The sequence below is a fragment of the Prenolepis imparis genome, unplaced genomic scaffold (assembly GCF_030444845.1).
Source record: "Prenolepis imparis isolate NDT839.2.m4 unplaced genomic scaffold, iyPreImpa1.0 SCAF_13, whole genome shotgun sequence".
Lineage (NCBI taxonomy): Eukaryota > Metazoa > Arthropoda > Insecta > Hymenoptera > Formicidae > Prenolepis > Prenolepis imparis.
Window position 1 is genome coordinate 1867041 of NW_028141171.1, and position 16477 is coordinate 1883517.

Sequence of the window (16477 nt, forward strand, 5' to 3'; positions counted from 1 at the left end):
AAGCAGTGGTATCAACGCAGAGTACTCACGCCGGCTGAGAAAAGGCGTTATTTTCAAAAATTTGTTTATCAAGGCAGAGAAAAGTATAGAATCGAAGGGTCTGAATAGCTCAGATGGTGAGAGGAGTCGCCCGGCAAGCGAAAGGTCTCGGGTTCGATTCCCGATTCAGCGACTTTCGGATCTATATTTTTCTCGCCTATAATTCTGTAGGGGGGTTAGAGGGGATTCGGGAAATTAAATCTCGAATTGAGATTATTCCCAAATAAAGTCTTGGCATAAGTATCAAGCAAAAATTCGTGCCTCGTGCACAATGAATTAAATTCCAACGAAAAAATTAATTTCATTGGAAGCATACGTACTGACATCCACGTTTGGCTCGCATAGCCAATGTAATTTTCATCATTCATATTTAATATTTTATTATTTAATTAATTAATATTTTTTAACTCGCAATCTTATATTGCGATTGCTATTCGCACCGATTGCTATTATGTATGCCGTTTTTCATTCTATGTCGTTAGAAAATTTTATTTTCATTGAAAATAAATTATTATAGCATCAATTATCAGAACGGGAGTCCAGCGTTATGCGCCGCTCGTGCGTAGCCGCTGCCGCTTGTAATAAACAACTCTCCGCGCGCCTTTTTTTTTTTTTTTTTTGACGCTGTAGAAACCTACAAGAGGTACCCTTGCCCCCCGGGTAAAGAGCAAGAGTTATGTGGGATTCCTTCCCCTCATCCCAGGGAGAACCGAGGTTTTCCCTGTGATGGGGCATAGAAGGGGACCGCACTAAAACCACAGCGGATGTCCTACTCGGGCGTTTAGGTAGGGAGCGTGGAGGATGCTGGAAACCCATGCCGACTCCACGCCCTCCCCTTTTCCTTCTCGGAGGAGGGTCACGGGAGTAACCCTCCTCTCCGCCATCGTGCGGACTTCGCGATTGCGACGCGGGACGACACCGATCCCACGTCGTGCCCTCCCAAAGAGTTTGGGGGGCGGGGTCCCGGTTCGAGTATTCCCGCTCGAGTCGGGGCCCCCCGCCTCCGGGACCGTCGCTCCCTTTGCTCCCCAGGAGGGGACGCAAATTCGGCGTTCGACTCCGGAGGCCCGCTCCAGACGACTCCCCTCAGAAGGAGGATAGCCGTCTCTACGGCGGGGGACCCCTCGTCCTGGTGCACAAGACTCCCGGTGCGAGGACTCCCTTTGCCGCATCTCGTCCGTGGGGGGAAGGTGCGCGCCCGCCCGCGCGCCCGGCCCGTAGGCCCGACACCCGGCCGCGCCCGCACCCGACCCCCCCGGTTGCGGCTCCCTCCGCTCCCTTGAGGTTTAGGATTCGGCCGCAACCGGGGTGGCTGCCTGTTCGGGGCCAGGGGGACCGGACTACGCCCTAGTGCGCATCCCGACCCCCCCCGACCCCCGATTCTCGAGAGGTCTCCGGGGGGATCCTGGGGACTTAGGCGTCCCCGTCCCCCCCCGGCGACTCCATGTCCGTCGCGGGAATAGCGGGGCCGCTCACGCCACGCCCACCCCCATTCGCGGGCGTATCCGCCAATGGAGGATAGGAGGGGGAATGACCCCGATCACATTCTCCTCATCTTCTTCCTCCTCCGTGCTCTCCTCCTCCTCTATTCCTTCCATCTCCCTCTTCCTTCTCCCGGACTTCTCCCTTTCCCTCTCTGGTTCTTCCTTCTGCAGCATGACTTTGCTGCAGAAGGAGGAGAACGCCTTCCACTTTTCTTCGCAGTCTGTCACTGCCCGTATTACTGCGGGCAGTGCCAGATCCCTTCCCACCGCGGCCACGAGCTCTGCTCTTTCACCCGCCCAGGCCACACACTCTTGCAGTGTGTGCTGGGTGGTGTCGCGCTCGTGGTCGCAGTGGTGGCATCGTGTCGTGCGCTCCTTCCGTATTCGACCCAGATACTCGCCGAAACAACCGTGCCCCGTGAACACCTGGGTCATATGGTAGCTGACACCCCCCTGGGCCCTGTCTAGCCAATCTTCTAGACAGGGCTGGATGGCCCCAACGGTGCGCTGACCGGGTAACTTTGGTCGAGCAATCTCTCGGCCCATTCCCGGATCAGCTCCCGTCGGGTGTGGACTCGGAGAGCCCGCCGGACACCGTCCGTCACCGGAACGCCCGCCCGCTGATACTCTCTTGTACGCCGATACACATCGGCGTACATGCGGGCGAGCAGTTCCGCTGGGGGCACTCCTGAGAGTACCCCCACCGCCGTCCAGCTTACTGTACGGTAGCCCCGGCAGATTCTGTTCGCCACCCGCCTCTGCAGTTGATGCATGGCATCCTTTGCTCTACGGGTGGCGTCCAATTTCTTTGTCCATACTGGGGCTCCGTACAGCAGCATCGAATGGACGGTGCCGGCGTACAGGCGGCGAACACTTCCCTCCGGTCCCCCGAGGTTGGGCAGCAGTCGGCAGAGCGCCATCGTTGCCCGCTCCACCCTCGGGGAGATTCTACGGAAGTGTTCGCCGAAACTCCATCGACCATCCAGGTGGAAACCCAAGTATTTAATTTGGGTCTCCACCACCACTGGGGTGTCCCCCACCAAGATCTGGGCTCGTGGTGGCGCCCCACGGGAGCCGTTGTGCATGAACACGGCTTCCGTTTTCTGGGGCGCCACTTTGAGCCCGATCTGCGAGATGAGTCGCACGACACGAGCCACGGCGAGGTTGGCTCGCGCAGTCGCCTCCTCCCACGAGTTTCCCCTGGCCATCACAAGTGTGTCGTCCGCATAGCAAACGGCGTGACAGCCAGGGGGCAGGGCCGTCCGAAGAACGACGTCGTATGCGAGGTTCCACATTAGGGGTCCCAGCACGGACCCCTGCGGAAGCCCGCACGTCATCTCTCGTCGCCGTTCTTCGGCGTTACCATCTGTGTAGGCCAATACCCTTTCCCGGAAGTAGTCCCCAAGGATCAAAGCCAGGTATGGGGGTACCCTATGGTACATAAGGGCCTCCCGGCTCCAAGGCAGGGTGTTGAAAGCGTTGGAGATATCTAACGATACCGCCAACAACACCCCGCCCTCCCTCGTCACGGCCCCCGCGATCGAGCGAACGCGTAGGACTGCGTCTATTGTCGATCGCCCGGCGCGGAAGCCGTATTGATCCTCGTTAAGGTTGGGACCTCCCGGAATAAATGATGGACGAGGCGGTCAGCAATGATTCTCTCGAGGATCTTGCCCGCCTCGTCCAAAAGGCATATTGGCCTATAAGCCGAGGGAGAATCCCTCGACTTGCCCTGATTCGGAAGGAGGACGATGTTTGTCTCCTTCCACTCTCGTGGGAACTTGCCCATGCGGAAACACTCGTTGTAGAGATGCCGCATGGACTTGGTTAGTCCCCGATGGGCTAAAGCCCAGACCTTACCGTGGACGCCATCAGGGCCGGGAGCTTTCCCGTTTTTAATCTTCCTGACGGCGTCCTTCAGCTCTCCTCCCGTGACCCCCATGGTCTCGTCGTCCCACGCCCACTCCCTCACAGGAATTGGGTTCTCCTCTTCCTCTCTGTGCGGGAAGAGGGTGTCGACGACTCGACCGACAAATTGGGGGTCCAATGACTCCGTCAATGGGGGCGTCCCTCCCCGGAGTCTGTTGAGGACGATCCGGTAGGGCCGCCCCCATGGGTCCTTGTCCAGGGAAGAGAGCAGCTCCTTCCAGGCCTGGGCTTTCGACTTCCTTATGAGGACGCGTAGGTCGTCCCACCTGTGGCGGTATGCATCCCACGCGTCCTCGTAGCCCTCGGGGTCCGACTGCGCGAACCTCTTCCTTCGCCTAATTTGCCTTCTTGCGTGGTCGGAGGATCGCCGTAACTCCGCGATCTCCTCCGACCACCAATAGGCCTTCCTCGGGGACCTGACTTTCACCTTGGGCATGGCTGCGTTGCACGCTTTCTCTATCGTGCTTTGCAGCCATGCCCGGTGCTCGTCCAAGTCCCCCTTCGGCTCTTCGCCTTCCGCCATGAGAACGGCCTCAACCGTGGACAGGAACGCGTCCTGGTCCATTTTTCGCAGGGCTCACCTATGAGAGGCAAGCTCCCGGAGTCGGCGGCGCTCCAAAACTTCGCGGGGGTAAGCGTCGACGGAGAACCCTATATACCGATGGTCGGATAGGGTTTCTATTTCCGTCAACACCCGCCACCCGCGAACCAACCTTTGTGCGGGGCGGGTCACCCATGTGAGGTCCACGATGGACCCGCCCCGCATCCTTACACAAGTGTCCTCGCTCCCCGTATTGCAAGGAGCGAGATCGCACCTCGCCGCTATCTCCAGGAGTTCGTCACCCCGCCAGTTGTTACGCGGGGAACCCCATACGCCAGATTTGGCGTTGAAGTCCCCCGCTATTATCATCGGGGCGGGACGACGTCTGACAATTTGCCTCTCCAGGGCGCGCAGCCTCTCGCAGTATGTTCTTTTATCAAGATTCCACGAGAGGTACACGCCCGTTACCACGATGGGCCCCCATTGGACCATGACGTATCCCTCCCCTGCTGTTATAAACTCAAGCGGGGGAGACGTCGACGCGTTCCTTCGGGTAATTGCAGCCAACCCGTCCGTGCTCTGTGCCCAATTTTGTTTATCGGGCACCCGGTACGGTTCGGCTACGATTCCCAAGCCGCAGTCTCTCTCCGCCAAATTATGGACGAAGAGATCCTGGGCGTCCCTAGCGTAGTTGAGGTTGGCCTGTAACACTTTACAGGCCATCCTCCGTCCTCATGGCCTCCTTCTCTGCCGCAATCTCCATCACGGCAGGATTTCCTTCCTTCAGGTCTTCCCGCAGGCGTTGTTTTTTGCTCCCGCCTGCGGGAAGTTTCTCCTCCTCCGTTCTCTTTTCACGCACCCTCGGAGTCCTCCTCTCCTCGTTGGGCTGTCGCATCTTGCCGCGCGCTTGCATTCGACAGTAGGCCGGTCTAATACGGTGAATTTTAATAATTAATTACTCGTTAACTATTGCGAAAATTGCAAAATGGTAGAGGACTTTTCGACTCAGTTTGGTCCGCTCTACCTGCATACGAATTTAGTCCCCATCATTCTGGGACACCCTGTATATATATACACACACACACACACGACAGATATGCTTCAAACAATAAAAACTTATAACATATAAGAAAAGTTTTTGATCTACCTGTTTTATAGTATTTTTCTCTGATAATTTTTTAATTTTTTCTGAAATCTACTTACAGTTTCTTCCTTGATCAATTCTTCTAATGTTATTTAACAAACTTTGCATTACAATTTGATGTCTTTTTCCAAAAAATACAAAATATAACACAGAATATTATCATTTCACGTAGTTATTCTATCTAACTTTTCTCGATAGCATCTAATTAAAGCTTATTTTTTATTTTTGTTTTTGTTTTAATTGAAATTGTCAAAAAGTCTAAAACATATTACAATTTTAAAAATGACAAAAATATATCAAATATAAAGAATTTTCGTATAATTTACCTTTTCCTATAATCTTGCTGGATTTTCTTCAATTCATATTTTACTTGTGCGTAAACGTTATAGTTATTTCTCGCTTTTGGTTTTCTTTGTACCTTTTTTACTCTACAAAATTCTATTCGATTGAACGCTTTCCGATTCTGCGCTTCTTAATCAGGAATTTGCGTAGATGCATATTGTTAAAAAACAATCGTGATAATTTATTTTATAATTCCAATTAACGTTTTTCTTTAACCAAAGCGAGGTATACAATTGATATAGACTCCGTGACGACGAAACGGTCGGTACTGTGTATAAGTGTGTTCTATTTCTTGTCCGGACATATCCGCTATATATATATATATATATATATATATATATCTCCATAATCCCCGTTCTAATCTCAAGACCATTTTAAGTAATGTCTTAAGATGCTAATACTCTGTGATTGGTTTATGACATTTTAGTATTGTATTCAAGACGGTCTTAATAAGAGAACCGACCATAAATATCGATCATAATTAAATAATGTTACTAACATAATTCATTTTCAACCCGAATAGTTAATGCTGCATGTGTTTTGCACAATATCGCAATTCATTGGTGACTTCCACTACCAGAACTATATTACGATGAAATAGACCAGGAAATTCCAATAAGAGATGTAAATGAAATAAACTTGGAAATAATGTTCGCGAGCGGATCATTCGTACATATTTTGAGAATTGAAAAATTATGTTTTACTCGATTTATTTTGCTTTCAAAGGAAATATTCTATGGTATTAATAAATTAATAATATATTAAATATATTTAATGATATAATTTAGTGAGCAATAATGAAGCAATAAAATAATTTTATAGCAACAGACGGCGAAACTATTATATATTAACAATACTATTGCAACGTAGGATGGAGATTCTGAATCAATTGGACACAATTACTGGCAAACAGCAGCAGCAGCAACTAATCTCAATTGAAAAAGATAATTGATCATTCTTACTATTTTTATATTCAAGCACTTATAATTTAAATATTATTATTTTATTAAGTCTATGATCTGTTACTTAATACACACTTAATTTCATTCATTATATATTTAATTCTGCATTTTTTTTTAAGGATTTTGATCTTTGACAGGAGGGCGACATGTCATCAACTCGTCCCGGTAGAAATGTAAATGCAGGATCCCAGATTGTTGGGCGATACGACCAAGGAGTGGTCGCCAAAGAGGGGTTTTTTAGTGGGTACGCCCAATAGAGAGAGAGAGAGAGAGAGAGGGAGAGCCCCACACTACCTAGCCTGCGGGCATTGCACTGGGTGTGCAGTAATGCATTTTTCTCCTCCTTGCACTAAAAAAAAAAAAAAAAAAAAAAAAAAACTTATTGATTATTATTACTTAATATATTGTGATTATGTATTGTGATGCGTTCAATATGTGATTAAAAATAGGAATAATTTATATGTCTACGGTTATTATTATTGATTAATTATTATTATTAATTATTTATTAATTGATTAATCGATTCAGGAGGATACGTATGAAGCGGGAATCGTGTACGACATGCATGAGTTGGAATTACGATAGCAATTCTAATTGTGGAAGCAGGAGAAGTATTGGACCAGTGGAGATGAGGCAGATACATATTATTACCACTACAACCATTTCCAGGAAGAAATAATATTTATTCACAACTTCATAACATTATATAATCTCTCCTCTTCTATATATATTAACAATTTTTTCTTTATGTTTATCTCCCGAAAATGTATTTTTGCATATCTAAATTAATATCTTTCCGTTTGGCCGTAAACTAAACTGACAATAAACTAATAATAAACCGTAAATTAATATTTTAGCGATCTAATATATGCATACTCCGCGATTATTTTTCTTTCGAGTTTATGCAAATGCGAGTAAAAACAAAATAGATTTTTCGATAGTTGCGACATACTATAATATTATTACAAGTAAAGATATATTGCAATTAAAAAAAAAAAACTAGAGATAATAGAAAAAACTACTTATGTTATATAATTGTGCTGCTTATATGTATGTTATATATTTAAAACGACAAATATAAATATAGAAATATAGAAATGTTATAAAATATAAGCTTAAATATATTATTATAGGTACATTAGCCTTAGATTGCACGAACGTTATTTTGGTTAAGTTTCGTTTAAATATATAAAGGTGCTAATTTTTCTACCTCTTTTCTTAAACGGATAATATTCATATCGATGTTATTTAAAATTTCTTTATAATCTGTGAATTGATATTTTGTAAATATTGAAACATTTCTTTTTGTATAAGTAACTTTTCTTCTGCGATTCTCAACTTCTCTTCTTTTATTTCTACATTATCGCACATGTAACCGTCGCTTTCGCGAGCTCGGGATAGCGCAGCGGGGGTCAGGGCTCGTGAAAGGTGTATGCGAAACATGAACACGGTATTAGGTTTGTGTTAGAAGTAAAATTGTTTATTAGAGATAGAATAGTTGTACAATTGTGTGTGTGTGTGTATGTGTGTGTGTAATGCATTTCGTGCGGTTGCTTCGAATCGCGATTTTTTTTGTACAATTAAAATGTCTCGCTAGTTCCTTTAAATCGCCGTCTCGCAATACAGAAATATAATAAGTTACGCACATCGCTTTAAATCGCTGCGTCTATTTGTGTGTGTATACGCCTTTGTATGTGTATAACAGTGTCGCGTGCCGGAGCGGTGATGTTTACGCGTACGGCTCGGCGCAGTGTTAGCGCAGTGAGGGGAAGGCGTCGCCGGGTGTTTTTTATCGCGTGAGATTTGCCGGCGAAAATAATAGCGAGGCGCGAGAGAGCGGCCGCTCTCTTCGATATATCGAAGAAAGCGCGTGGCGCGCGAAAAGTTGACGGATTATGTGACGCGGTAATTAACCTTCGCGGACGCGGTCTGCAGAATGAATGAGTGCAGCGGGATGTGCCACGGTTGTGAGAAATCTCGATAAAGGTATCTGAGCTCTACCCACTCAGACCGATGCGTGTATTATAGTAATGAGGTGTAATCCTCTGTTTCCCGAGACAATCTCGGGGGAGGCGTACACGTCCACCTCGGAACCAGAGAGTTTTCGAGTTTCGGAAACAGGACTTCTGAGTGCAAAGATTATTTCGTAGAGGCAGCGTACGCGTCTATCTCGAAACTCCTTTCCGGTCGGAATGGTTGTACGTTGCTCTGGCAGCTGCGGAGCCGGAACGGAATCTGAGCTCTTTATTCTCGAGCTCGGGTTTTTATTCGGAAACAGATGTAGGAAGCCGGAAAAGGGCTGGTAGTGGTCTGTTTTCTGAATTATGTGTCGTTGTTAACAGCGTTGCTTAAAAAATGGGCGCTCAGCGCTTGCTGCCCTGTCCGGCTGGTGGTCGCCGGGCGCAGCCTTCCGACGGATGAGCGATCGGGAACGATGCGGAAGTGCATCGTTACATCTTTAATTCGGCGTTCTGTGTCTAACCCTTTCCTGAGCCCTGATCCTGGCTGAATTGTCCACGCTCGCGAGAGCGGCCGTTATAATATAAATAATCGATTGATCTTTTACTTGTTTTTATTAAGAGCGAATATACACTCACTCCAAAACAAAGCGGTACACTTAAAATGTGGGAAAAAATTATTAAATTTCAAATGACAATAACTTCGTAAATAATAAAGATAGAAAGGTTTATAAAAAACGAAAATGAAGCTTGGAATCTCTACTTTAAGAATTTATTTATTTTAATGTTGCGAGATAAATTTATTGAAAATGGCGGATAACAAAACGAGAGCATGCAAAATTGAAAAATAATGGTCCGAGTTCGCCACGGCCCATGGCGTGAGTCAAATGTCGTAACTCAATGGGATAAAAAGCATATGATGGTTGTTCACGAGCGCGAACAGGAAAGCAGATATATTGAGGAAGCGAAGCGATAAGTGCACTCAGATATTAGTTTAACAATGTTTACTGTATTAACACAAAATTTAACATATACAACAAAACAGTGTTTGTCACTACTAACAATAGTGCCGTAATAGAGTTCTAGTCCGTAATTCGAGATCGTTAGTTGGTTGATAGCGGGTGTCGACAGCGGTTTTAACTAGGTATAAGCGGTATAACAAGCGTGCGATATGCGGTTTCACGACGGATAACTGCGATAAGGCCCGGATGATCATGGGTGAGCTCCTTTTATTGATTCGGTCAAGGAGTCACCCTTTTCGCCGAGCGCCAATAATCATCCTTAATTTTAAACATTTAGAGGTGACTCGAAGGCGCCGTACGCTATAGGCTGCCTCGTGATCCGCGCAGAGTAGGCACGTGCCTGTCATGCGCGAGTCTTTAGATCGCGCGATCGATTGGCCTTACAGTGCCCACGTGATGCGGCCGCGCATGCTTTTCGCGACGTCGGTGGTTGTGTTCCGGCGCGGTGGCTGTTACATGTTTATATGTTTATGTTGTTTTTTATTGGCGTATCTGTCATCGCAGATTTATTGCCTATTTGTTTTTATCCTCAAAGTCGCAAATTAACAGATCTTTTTGAAATTACAGAAATAATGTATAATTATTTATTGCAGCTTTGAACATCCCGCCCGCCTTGTCACTACGTGACAACATGAGTTGTTAGTGATATCCGGTCGCGGATCTCAAATGATTCGTGATCGATGATTGAAGCGGTCGCGGCTGCGCGTTGCGATGTACGTGTGGTCGCGTGCCGCGATGGGTGAGTATTGTCGGTGATACTGTGAAACACGTGGTCGCAACGAGATTTAGTGGTGAGTGAGGTGAATTACAGTGACAGTGAGACGATAAGGTGAGATGTGGTGTATCGAAGTCGGGGTCCGTTGTCGCAAAGGTATTGTGTGAGTACAGTGCGGTGTGCCTGTGACGAAGAAATGAGGTGCTAGTGCAGTGCAGAGCACGAAAGCGTATGAGAGTGTGAGATGGTGTGATAGAGTAACCGGAAGTGTAGTGTGTAGTGTCAGATATGTAAATTGCAGTGTGATTTATGTGTCAATGTGTAATGAATCGGTGTCGTCGACGCCCGGAAGTAACACGAGCTTCACGAGCGGACGTACGAGTTCGGAAGTCGCCGTTCGAATGGTGACTACGCGCACGACGCCGTCATCTCCGGGATGCAGTCGCGTGATCCTTGCAAGAGGCCATCGGCTCGGAGGGATGTTCTCGAAGCGTGCCAGACAGAGTGCTCCGATGCGGGGTGATGCCTCGTCCTTGAACCACTTTGATCGGGAGGTAAGTCTATGAATGTACTCGCTCGATCATCTCCCCCAAAAATGGTCCCTCATGTTTTGCAGGTGACGCTATCGTGACCCCGTGTTTCCAGGTTTCTCGATCTGAGACGGCTCGGGTACGGCGAGGAGAGGTGCCCCGATGAGAAAGTGTGCGAAAGAGCGGCGACGTCATCTGGATCATCTGAGAGTGCCTGCAACGGTCTGGAATTAAGACAGGCTTCGATTTGAGCGAGGAGCGTGCTTAACTCCTCGAAGGTGAGGGTGGTCTCGCCGATCACTCTACGAAGATGATACTTGGCGGATTTCACGGCTGCCTCCCACAATCCGCCGAAGTGCGGGGCCGCTGGTGGATTGAAGTGCCAGCGGATTCCCTGAGCGGCTGCTGCACGTGCGATTCCACGGCCGTCGGAGGACGCTGCAATGAGGAGCTCACGCAGGGTGCGGTCAACTCCAACGAAAGTTGTGCCACAGTCGCTGTAGATGTCAGTACACAGGCCCCGGCGAGAGACAAAGCGGCGAAGTGCGGCGATGAATGCGTCGGAGGAATAATCCGAGACGAACTCCAGGTGGATGGCCTTCGACCAAAAGCAGATGAATACTGCGATGTAGCCCTTGTAAGCGCGATGTCCACGACCCTTGCTCGTCCGAATGAGTATTGGCCCTGCATAATCCACCCCAGTGCGTAGGAATGGTCGTGCTGGAGTGACTCGATCGGGCGGTAAATTGCCCATCGGCGGTTGTGGAGCAGCCGCCCGCCACCTGGTGCAAGTGACACAGCGATGAAGTAGCTGTTTGACGACGGCTCTTCCTCGTGGCACCCAGAAGCGGAGACGAAGCAATCCGAGCGTGAGTTGCACTCCTCCGTGCAGAGTCCGGCGGTGACAGGAGTCAACTATCAGTCGCGTCAACCATGACGTTGGCGGAGCGATCATCGGGTGCTTCTCATCATGCGGCAGCAGAGCATTTTTGAGTCGTCCTCCCACTCTCAGTACGCCGCGGTCGTCGAGGAATGGATTTAGCTTCACCAGCGAGCTGCGTGGTGATAGTCTGCGTCCGGCGGTGATGGCGGCGACCTCGTCAGTAAAATGGAGCGTTTGCATCAATCGAAGCCAACGAAACAGCGCAGCGTCCAGTTCCAGGATCCAGCGGTAGTCCAGGGGTGTCAGCGGGTTTCGATGTGCGACGCCAGCGCAGACACCATGCCGATACCCGCAGCAGGCGGTGCAGAGTGGAAAACCGAAGAAGGAGTTCCGGTTCGACAACGACGTCCCTCTTGATCAACAGGCTGGTGGCTCTGCTCTCTGGAAGGTCCTCTTCAGACGCTCCCATCTCGGTGCTCGGCCATGCAGCTTCTGCCCTCAGCAGCCAGGTAGGTCCTGTCCACCACAATGCGTGGTTGATGAGTTCGCTTGGATTGATTCCTCGCGATGCACAGTCTGCAGGATTGTCTCGTCCGGCCACGTGTCTCCATCGTGCGTTGGGCAGTTGCATTTGGATGTGAACTACCCTGTTGGCGACGAAGGTCTTCCATTTTGAGGCGTGCCCGCGGATCCAGTGGAGGGTGACCTGGGAATCAGACCAGAGATAGATCGGCGCTGTGGCAAGGTCGAGCGTGTTGCAGACGTGATGCATTAAATTGGTGAGTAGAGTGGCGGCGCAAAGTTCCAGTCTTGGCAAGGTTACTTGTTTGACGGGAGCTACCTTGCTTTTAGCCATCATCAATCTAGCTGAAACTTTGGTCCTTTAAGATACGCGGAGATACACAGCGGCGGCATAACCTCGTTCTGATGCGTCTGCGAAGCCATGCAGTTGAAGATGTGTGTCGGCATCTCCAGTGCAGAGCCAGCGAGTCATCCGTATACGATCGAGAAGCGGAAGTTCTTCCAGCAGGTTTTTCCACTGTCGTACGTCAGCTGGTGGGAGTGGGGCGTCCCAATCCAATCGCTGCAGCCACGTCGTCTGGATCATGATCTTCACCCGAATCACGACTGGTGCTAGCCAGCCCATCGGATCGAACAGTCTAGCGGTTTCGGCGAGGACTCGTCTCTTCGTGAATTCCGTGATCGTGCGTGGATGAAACACAAAGGAGAATTGATCCCCGTGCGGGTGCCAGTGGAGGCCTAAGGTGGAGTGAGTTTCTCCTTCCCACGAGTGTGGTGAGCGTTGAAGCCGATGTTCCTGTGGGATTCCCGTCAAGACCCTCTCGTCGTTCGCTGCCCATTTTCTTAAGGGGAACCCGCCCGCCATGCAGAGATTGCGAAGTTCGTTTTGCAGCATGGTCGCGTCCGCCAAGGTGTTCGCGCCGGTGACCACGTCGTCCACGTAGCAGTCACGGCTTAGTGCGACAGCACCGCGGGGAAACTGACCTCCTTCATCCACCGCGAGTTGCTGCAGCGTTCGGATGGCAAGAAAGGGTGCGCAAGCGAGACCGTAGGTTACCGTCTTCAGCCGATATTCCAGTACTTCATCATCGACAGAGTGGCGCTACAGGATCGTCTGAAAGCCGCAGTCGTCCGGATGCACGAGGACTTGCCGGTACATCTTCTCGATGTCCGTGACGAAGACGTACCGGTGCCAACGCCATCGGAGCAGTATGTCGGTAAGTGCTGGCAAGAGATTTGCTCCGATGAGCAGATGAGCATTCAACGACTCACCCGACTGTGTTCGTTGCGATCCGTTGAAGACCACCCTGAGTTTGGTGGTGGTGCTGGACTCCTTGAGGACGCCGTGGTGTGGTAGGTAGCACTTGCTCTCCGAGTCACTTGGCAGTGTGCTTATCGCCTCCATGTGTTGCAGGTCCTCGAACTCCCGCATGAAGCTTCGATAGAAGTCACCGAATCGAGGATCTCGGTCGCAGCGTCGTTCCATCACCAGCAGAAGGCGTTCGGCCGGTTTGCGGGTCTCGCTGAGGGTTGTCGGCGGCGAGGAGAATGGCAACCTCACTACGTATCTCCCGGCGGTGGTGCGTGTGTGTGTACGCACAAAGAGCTCCTCACATCGCTCTTCGTCGGGGGTGAGCGGAGCGACTGCGGTGGGTTCCTTTTCCAGCTGCCAAAATTGTTGTACCAGCTCAACTAGGTCGCGGTCAGCGGAGCACTGGAATGTGTGGCGTTGTTCTTCTGCGGATGCTGCGTCGGAGCCCCCGGAGAGAATCCATCCTAAAGATGTCTTCTGGGCGATCGGCATCTGGGGTCCGCCCTTGCGTAGGCCCTCTTCAAAGATTAGAGAGCATACTTCCGCTCCCAGGAGAAGCTCCGCTGGATCATCCTCCTGGTATTGAGGGTCAGCCAGCTGAAGACCTTGAATGTGCGGCCAGTTGCGGTGGCGTTTTGCTGCGATACCTTGTTGCAGCGAAAGGCGTGGCAACACGAATGCTGCTACACACAGGTTGGCGTCGGTCACGTTGGAGTTGATGTTCAACGTGACTTTGCCGCGGGTTGATCCTGCACGTGTGCCTCCAATCCCGAAGATGGCCATGTTCGTGTGGGATCGTGGCAGCCGTAGTCGCTGTGCTAGCGTCTCGGAGACTAGTGACACCTCGGTCGCCTTGGTCGATCAAGGCTCGGACGTCGTGCGGTGATCCATTGCAGTCGGCGATTTTCACGCGAGCGGTTGCGAGGAGGACTGCCTTCTTGTCTACGTTCGTGTGAACCGTAGTGAGTGTGGTGGCCTCAGGTTGTGAGCGTGTAGTGTATGCGTCGTGCAACATGGTGTGGTGACGTGCGTGGCAAGTGAAACAGCTCTTCTTCGATTGACATTTTGCCATGAAGTGGTTACCGAGACAATTAAAGCATAGTCGCTTTGTCTCGACAAATGCTTTCCGATCGGCAGCTGATTTGCCCTTGAAATCACGGCACGTCATTAGTGAGTGTTTCTCGTGGCAAAGTGCACACTGCGGCGTATCAGTTCCGTGCTTCGCGACGTGAGTTTTGGCGGTGCGTGGTGAATCACTGGAAGTCTTCACGAAGTTCTTCGGTCTCGCGGCGTTGAGTGTTCGCATTCGTCGGCTGATGAACTCGAGAAGTGCCTCGTGACGTGGAGGTTCAGCGGAGTCCGACGTGGAAGACTCCCATTCCAGCCGGGTGCGTGCGTCGAATAGTTCGATGACTAAGTGGATCCATCCCGTGCGAGTTTATGGGGCGGCCGATACTTTCTTGAGCGTTTACGGCGGTGGTGACAGCATTGTGGATGATACTTAGTTCTTCGGCGCTTTCCCCCTTCATCTTCGACGTGGCAGTGAATGTGGCGAAGTTCAAGCGGATCAGTTCCTTTTTGTTATCGAAGTGTTTGCACAATATCGCCCACGCGCGATCATAGTTCTCGCCCGTAACCGGTAATGATCTGATTAACATTTCAGCTTGGCCTTGCACACTCGAGCGAAGATAATGGAACCGCTCGATCTTGGAGACTGAGGAGTTGCCACGGATGACGGACAGGAAGAGGTCCCGAAATGAAGGCCAGTCGGCGTACGACCCTGAGAATTGCGGGAGTTTGATGCGAGGCAGCGTGGTCTTCGGGGCGCTGTCAGAGGTAGGCGGTGTGCCTACGCCCTGAGCCTTGATATGTTCGGCGTAGCCATCCAGCGTGCTCCTTTGCATCACGTAAGCATTCTCCGTTATCTCGAAAAGGCCGGAGGTTACGTACGCACTCTCCTTGAATTTATCTTTCAGGGCGGCCCGAAGGAGATCATGCTGCTCCTCGAATTTCACCCACAGTTGGTCGAGGATCCTGATGCGTGTTGCGACGGCACTGGCGGTGATGTTGGCGGCACCCAACTTCTTGAGGTACTCCACTGAACGCGATATGCGACTTTGAATTTCGCTTTGACTATCGTGAAGCGTAGCTGCATCCATGGTTGACACTCACAAATGTTCCTGTTATAGTTGAGTAATCACTTCACTCCCGTCACGAGAGAGAACACTCGCGAACGTGCGGATGCCGGCTTTATGACGAAAGATCCGGCTCGAAGGACCATCAATATGTTCACGAGCGCGAGCAGGAAAGCGGATATATTGAGGAAGCGAAGCGATAAGTGCACTCAGATATTAGTTTAACAATGTTTACTGTATTAACACAAAATTTAACATATACAACAAAATAGTGTTTGTCACTACTAACAATAGTGCCGTAATAGAGTTCTAGTTCGTAATTCGAGATCGTTAGTTGGTTGATAGCGGGTGTCGACAGCGGTTTTAGGTATAAGCGGTATAACAAGCGTGCGATATGCGGTTTCACGACGGATAACTGCGATAAGGCCCGGATGATCATGGGTGAGCTCCTTTTATTGATTCGGAGTCACCCTTTTCGCCGAGCGCCAATAATCATCCTTAATTTTAAACATTTAGAGGTGACTCGAAGGCGCCGTACGCTATAGGCTGCCTCGTGATCCGCGCAGAGTAGGCACGTGCCTGTCATGCGCGAGTCTTCAGATCGCGCGATCGATTGGCCTTACAGTGCCCACGTGATGCGGCCGCGCATGCTTTTCGCAACGTCGGTGGTTGTGTTCCGGCGCGGTGGCTGTTACATGTTTATATATTTATGTTGTTTTTTATTGGCGTATCTGTCATCGCAGATTTATTGCCTATTTGTTTTTGTCCTCAAAGTCGCAAATTAACAGATCTTTTTGAAATTACAGAAATAATGTATAATTATTTATTGCAGCTTTGAACATGGTACAGAGTCTCCTCTTTAAAATGCTTTTTTAATCATCTCGATACGATAATTTTTCGCAGAGTTATTCGCATTTAAAGTAAAAGTTGCCTTTTTATTCAAATGTGAATATCTCAGC

At 49.6% G+C, this 16477-nt stretch overlaps 3 protein-coding genes across 3 annotated transcripts; all 3 read right to left on the reverse strand.

The window, feature by feature from the left end:
- Nucleotides 1–4029: 4029 nt before the first annotated feature.
- On the reverse strand, nt 4030–4716 carry LOC145944800 (uncharacterized). Its single transcript, XM_083053353.1, has one exon. The coding sequence runs from the start codon at nt 4714–4716 to the stop codon at nt 4030–4032; it is 687 nt and encodes a 228-aa protein (XP_082909479.1).
- A 6023-nt stretch (nt 4717–10739) lies between these two features.
- On the reverse strand, nt 10740–12405 carry LOC145944801 (uncharacterized). The gene is made up of 2 exons (XM_083053354.1): nt 11899–12405; nt 10740–11762 (listed from the first exon to the last, which is right to left on the reverse strand). The coding sequence occupies exons 1-2, from the start codon at nt 12403–12405 to the stop codon at nt 10740–10742; spliced, it is 1530 nt and encodes a 509-aa protein (XP_082909480.1).
- Nucleotides 12406–13173: 768 nt separating this feature from the next.
- On the reverse strand, nt 13174–14166 carry LOC145944803 (uncharacterized). The gene has a single exon (XM_083053355.1). It carries the CDS (start codon nt 14164–14166, stop codon nt 13174–13176), a length of 993 nt encoding a protein of 330 aa, XP_082909481.1.
- Nucleotides 14167–16477: the final 2311 nt, after the last annotated feature.

Coding starts and splice junctions, on each gene's coding strand:
- LOC145944803 (XM_083053355.1), bottom strand. CDS start 14,166: ATGGCCATCTTCGGGATTGGAGGCACACGTGCAGGATCAACCCGCGGC.
- LOC145944801 (XM_083053354.1), bottom strand. CDS start 12,405: ATGGCTAAAAGCAAGGTAGCTCCCGTCAAACAAGTAACCTTGCCAAGA. Junction 11,763..11,898: donor CTCTGCACCGCCTGCTGCGG/GTATCGGCATGG, acceptor TTTACTGACGAG/GTCGCCGCCATCACCGCCGG.
- LOC145944800 (XM_083053353.1), bottom strand. CDS start 4,716: ATGGCCTGTAAAGTGTTACAGGCCAACCTCAACTACGCTAGGGACGCC.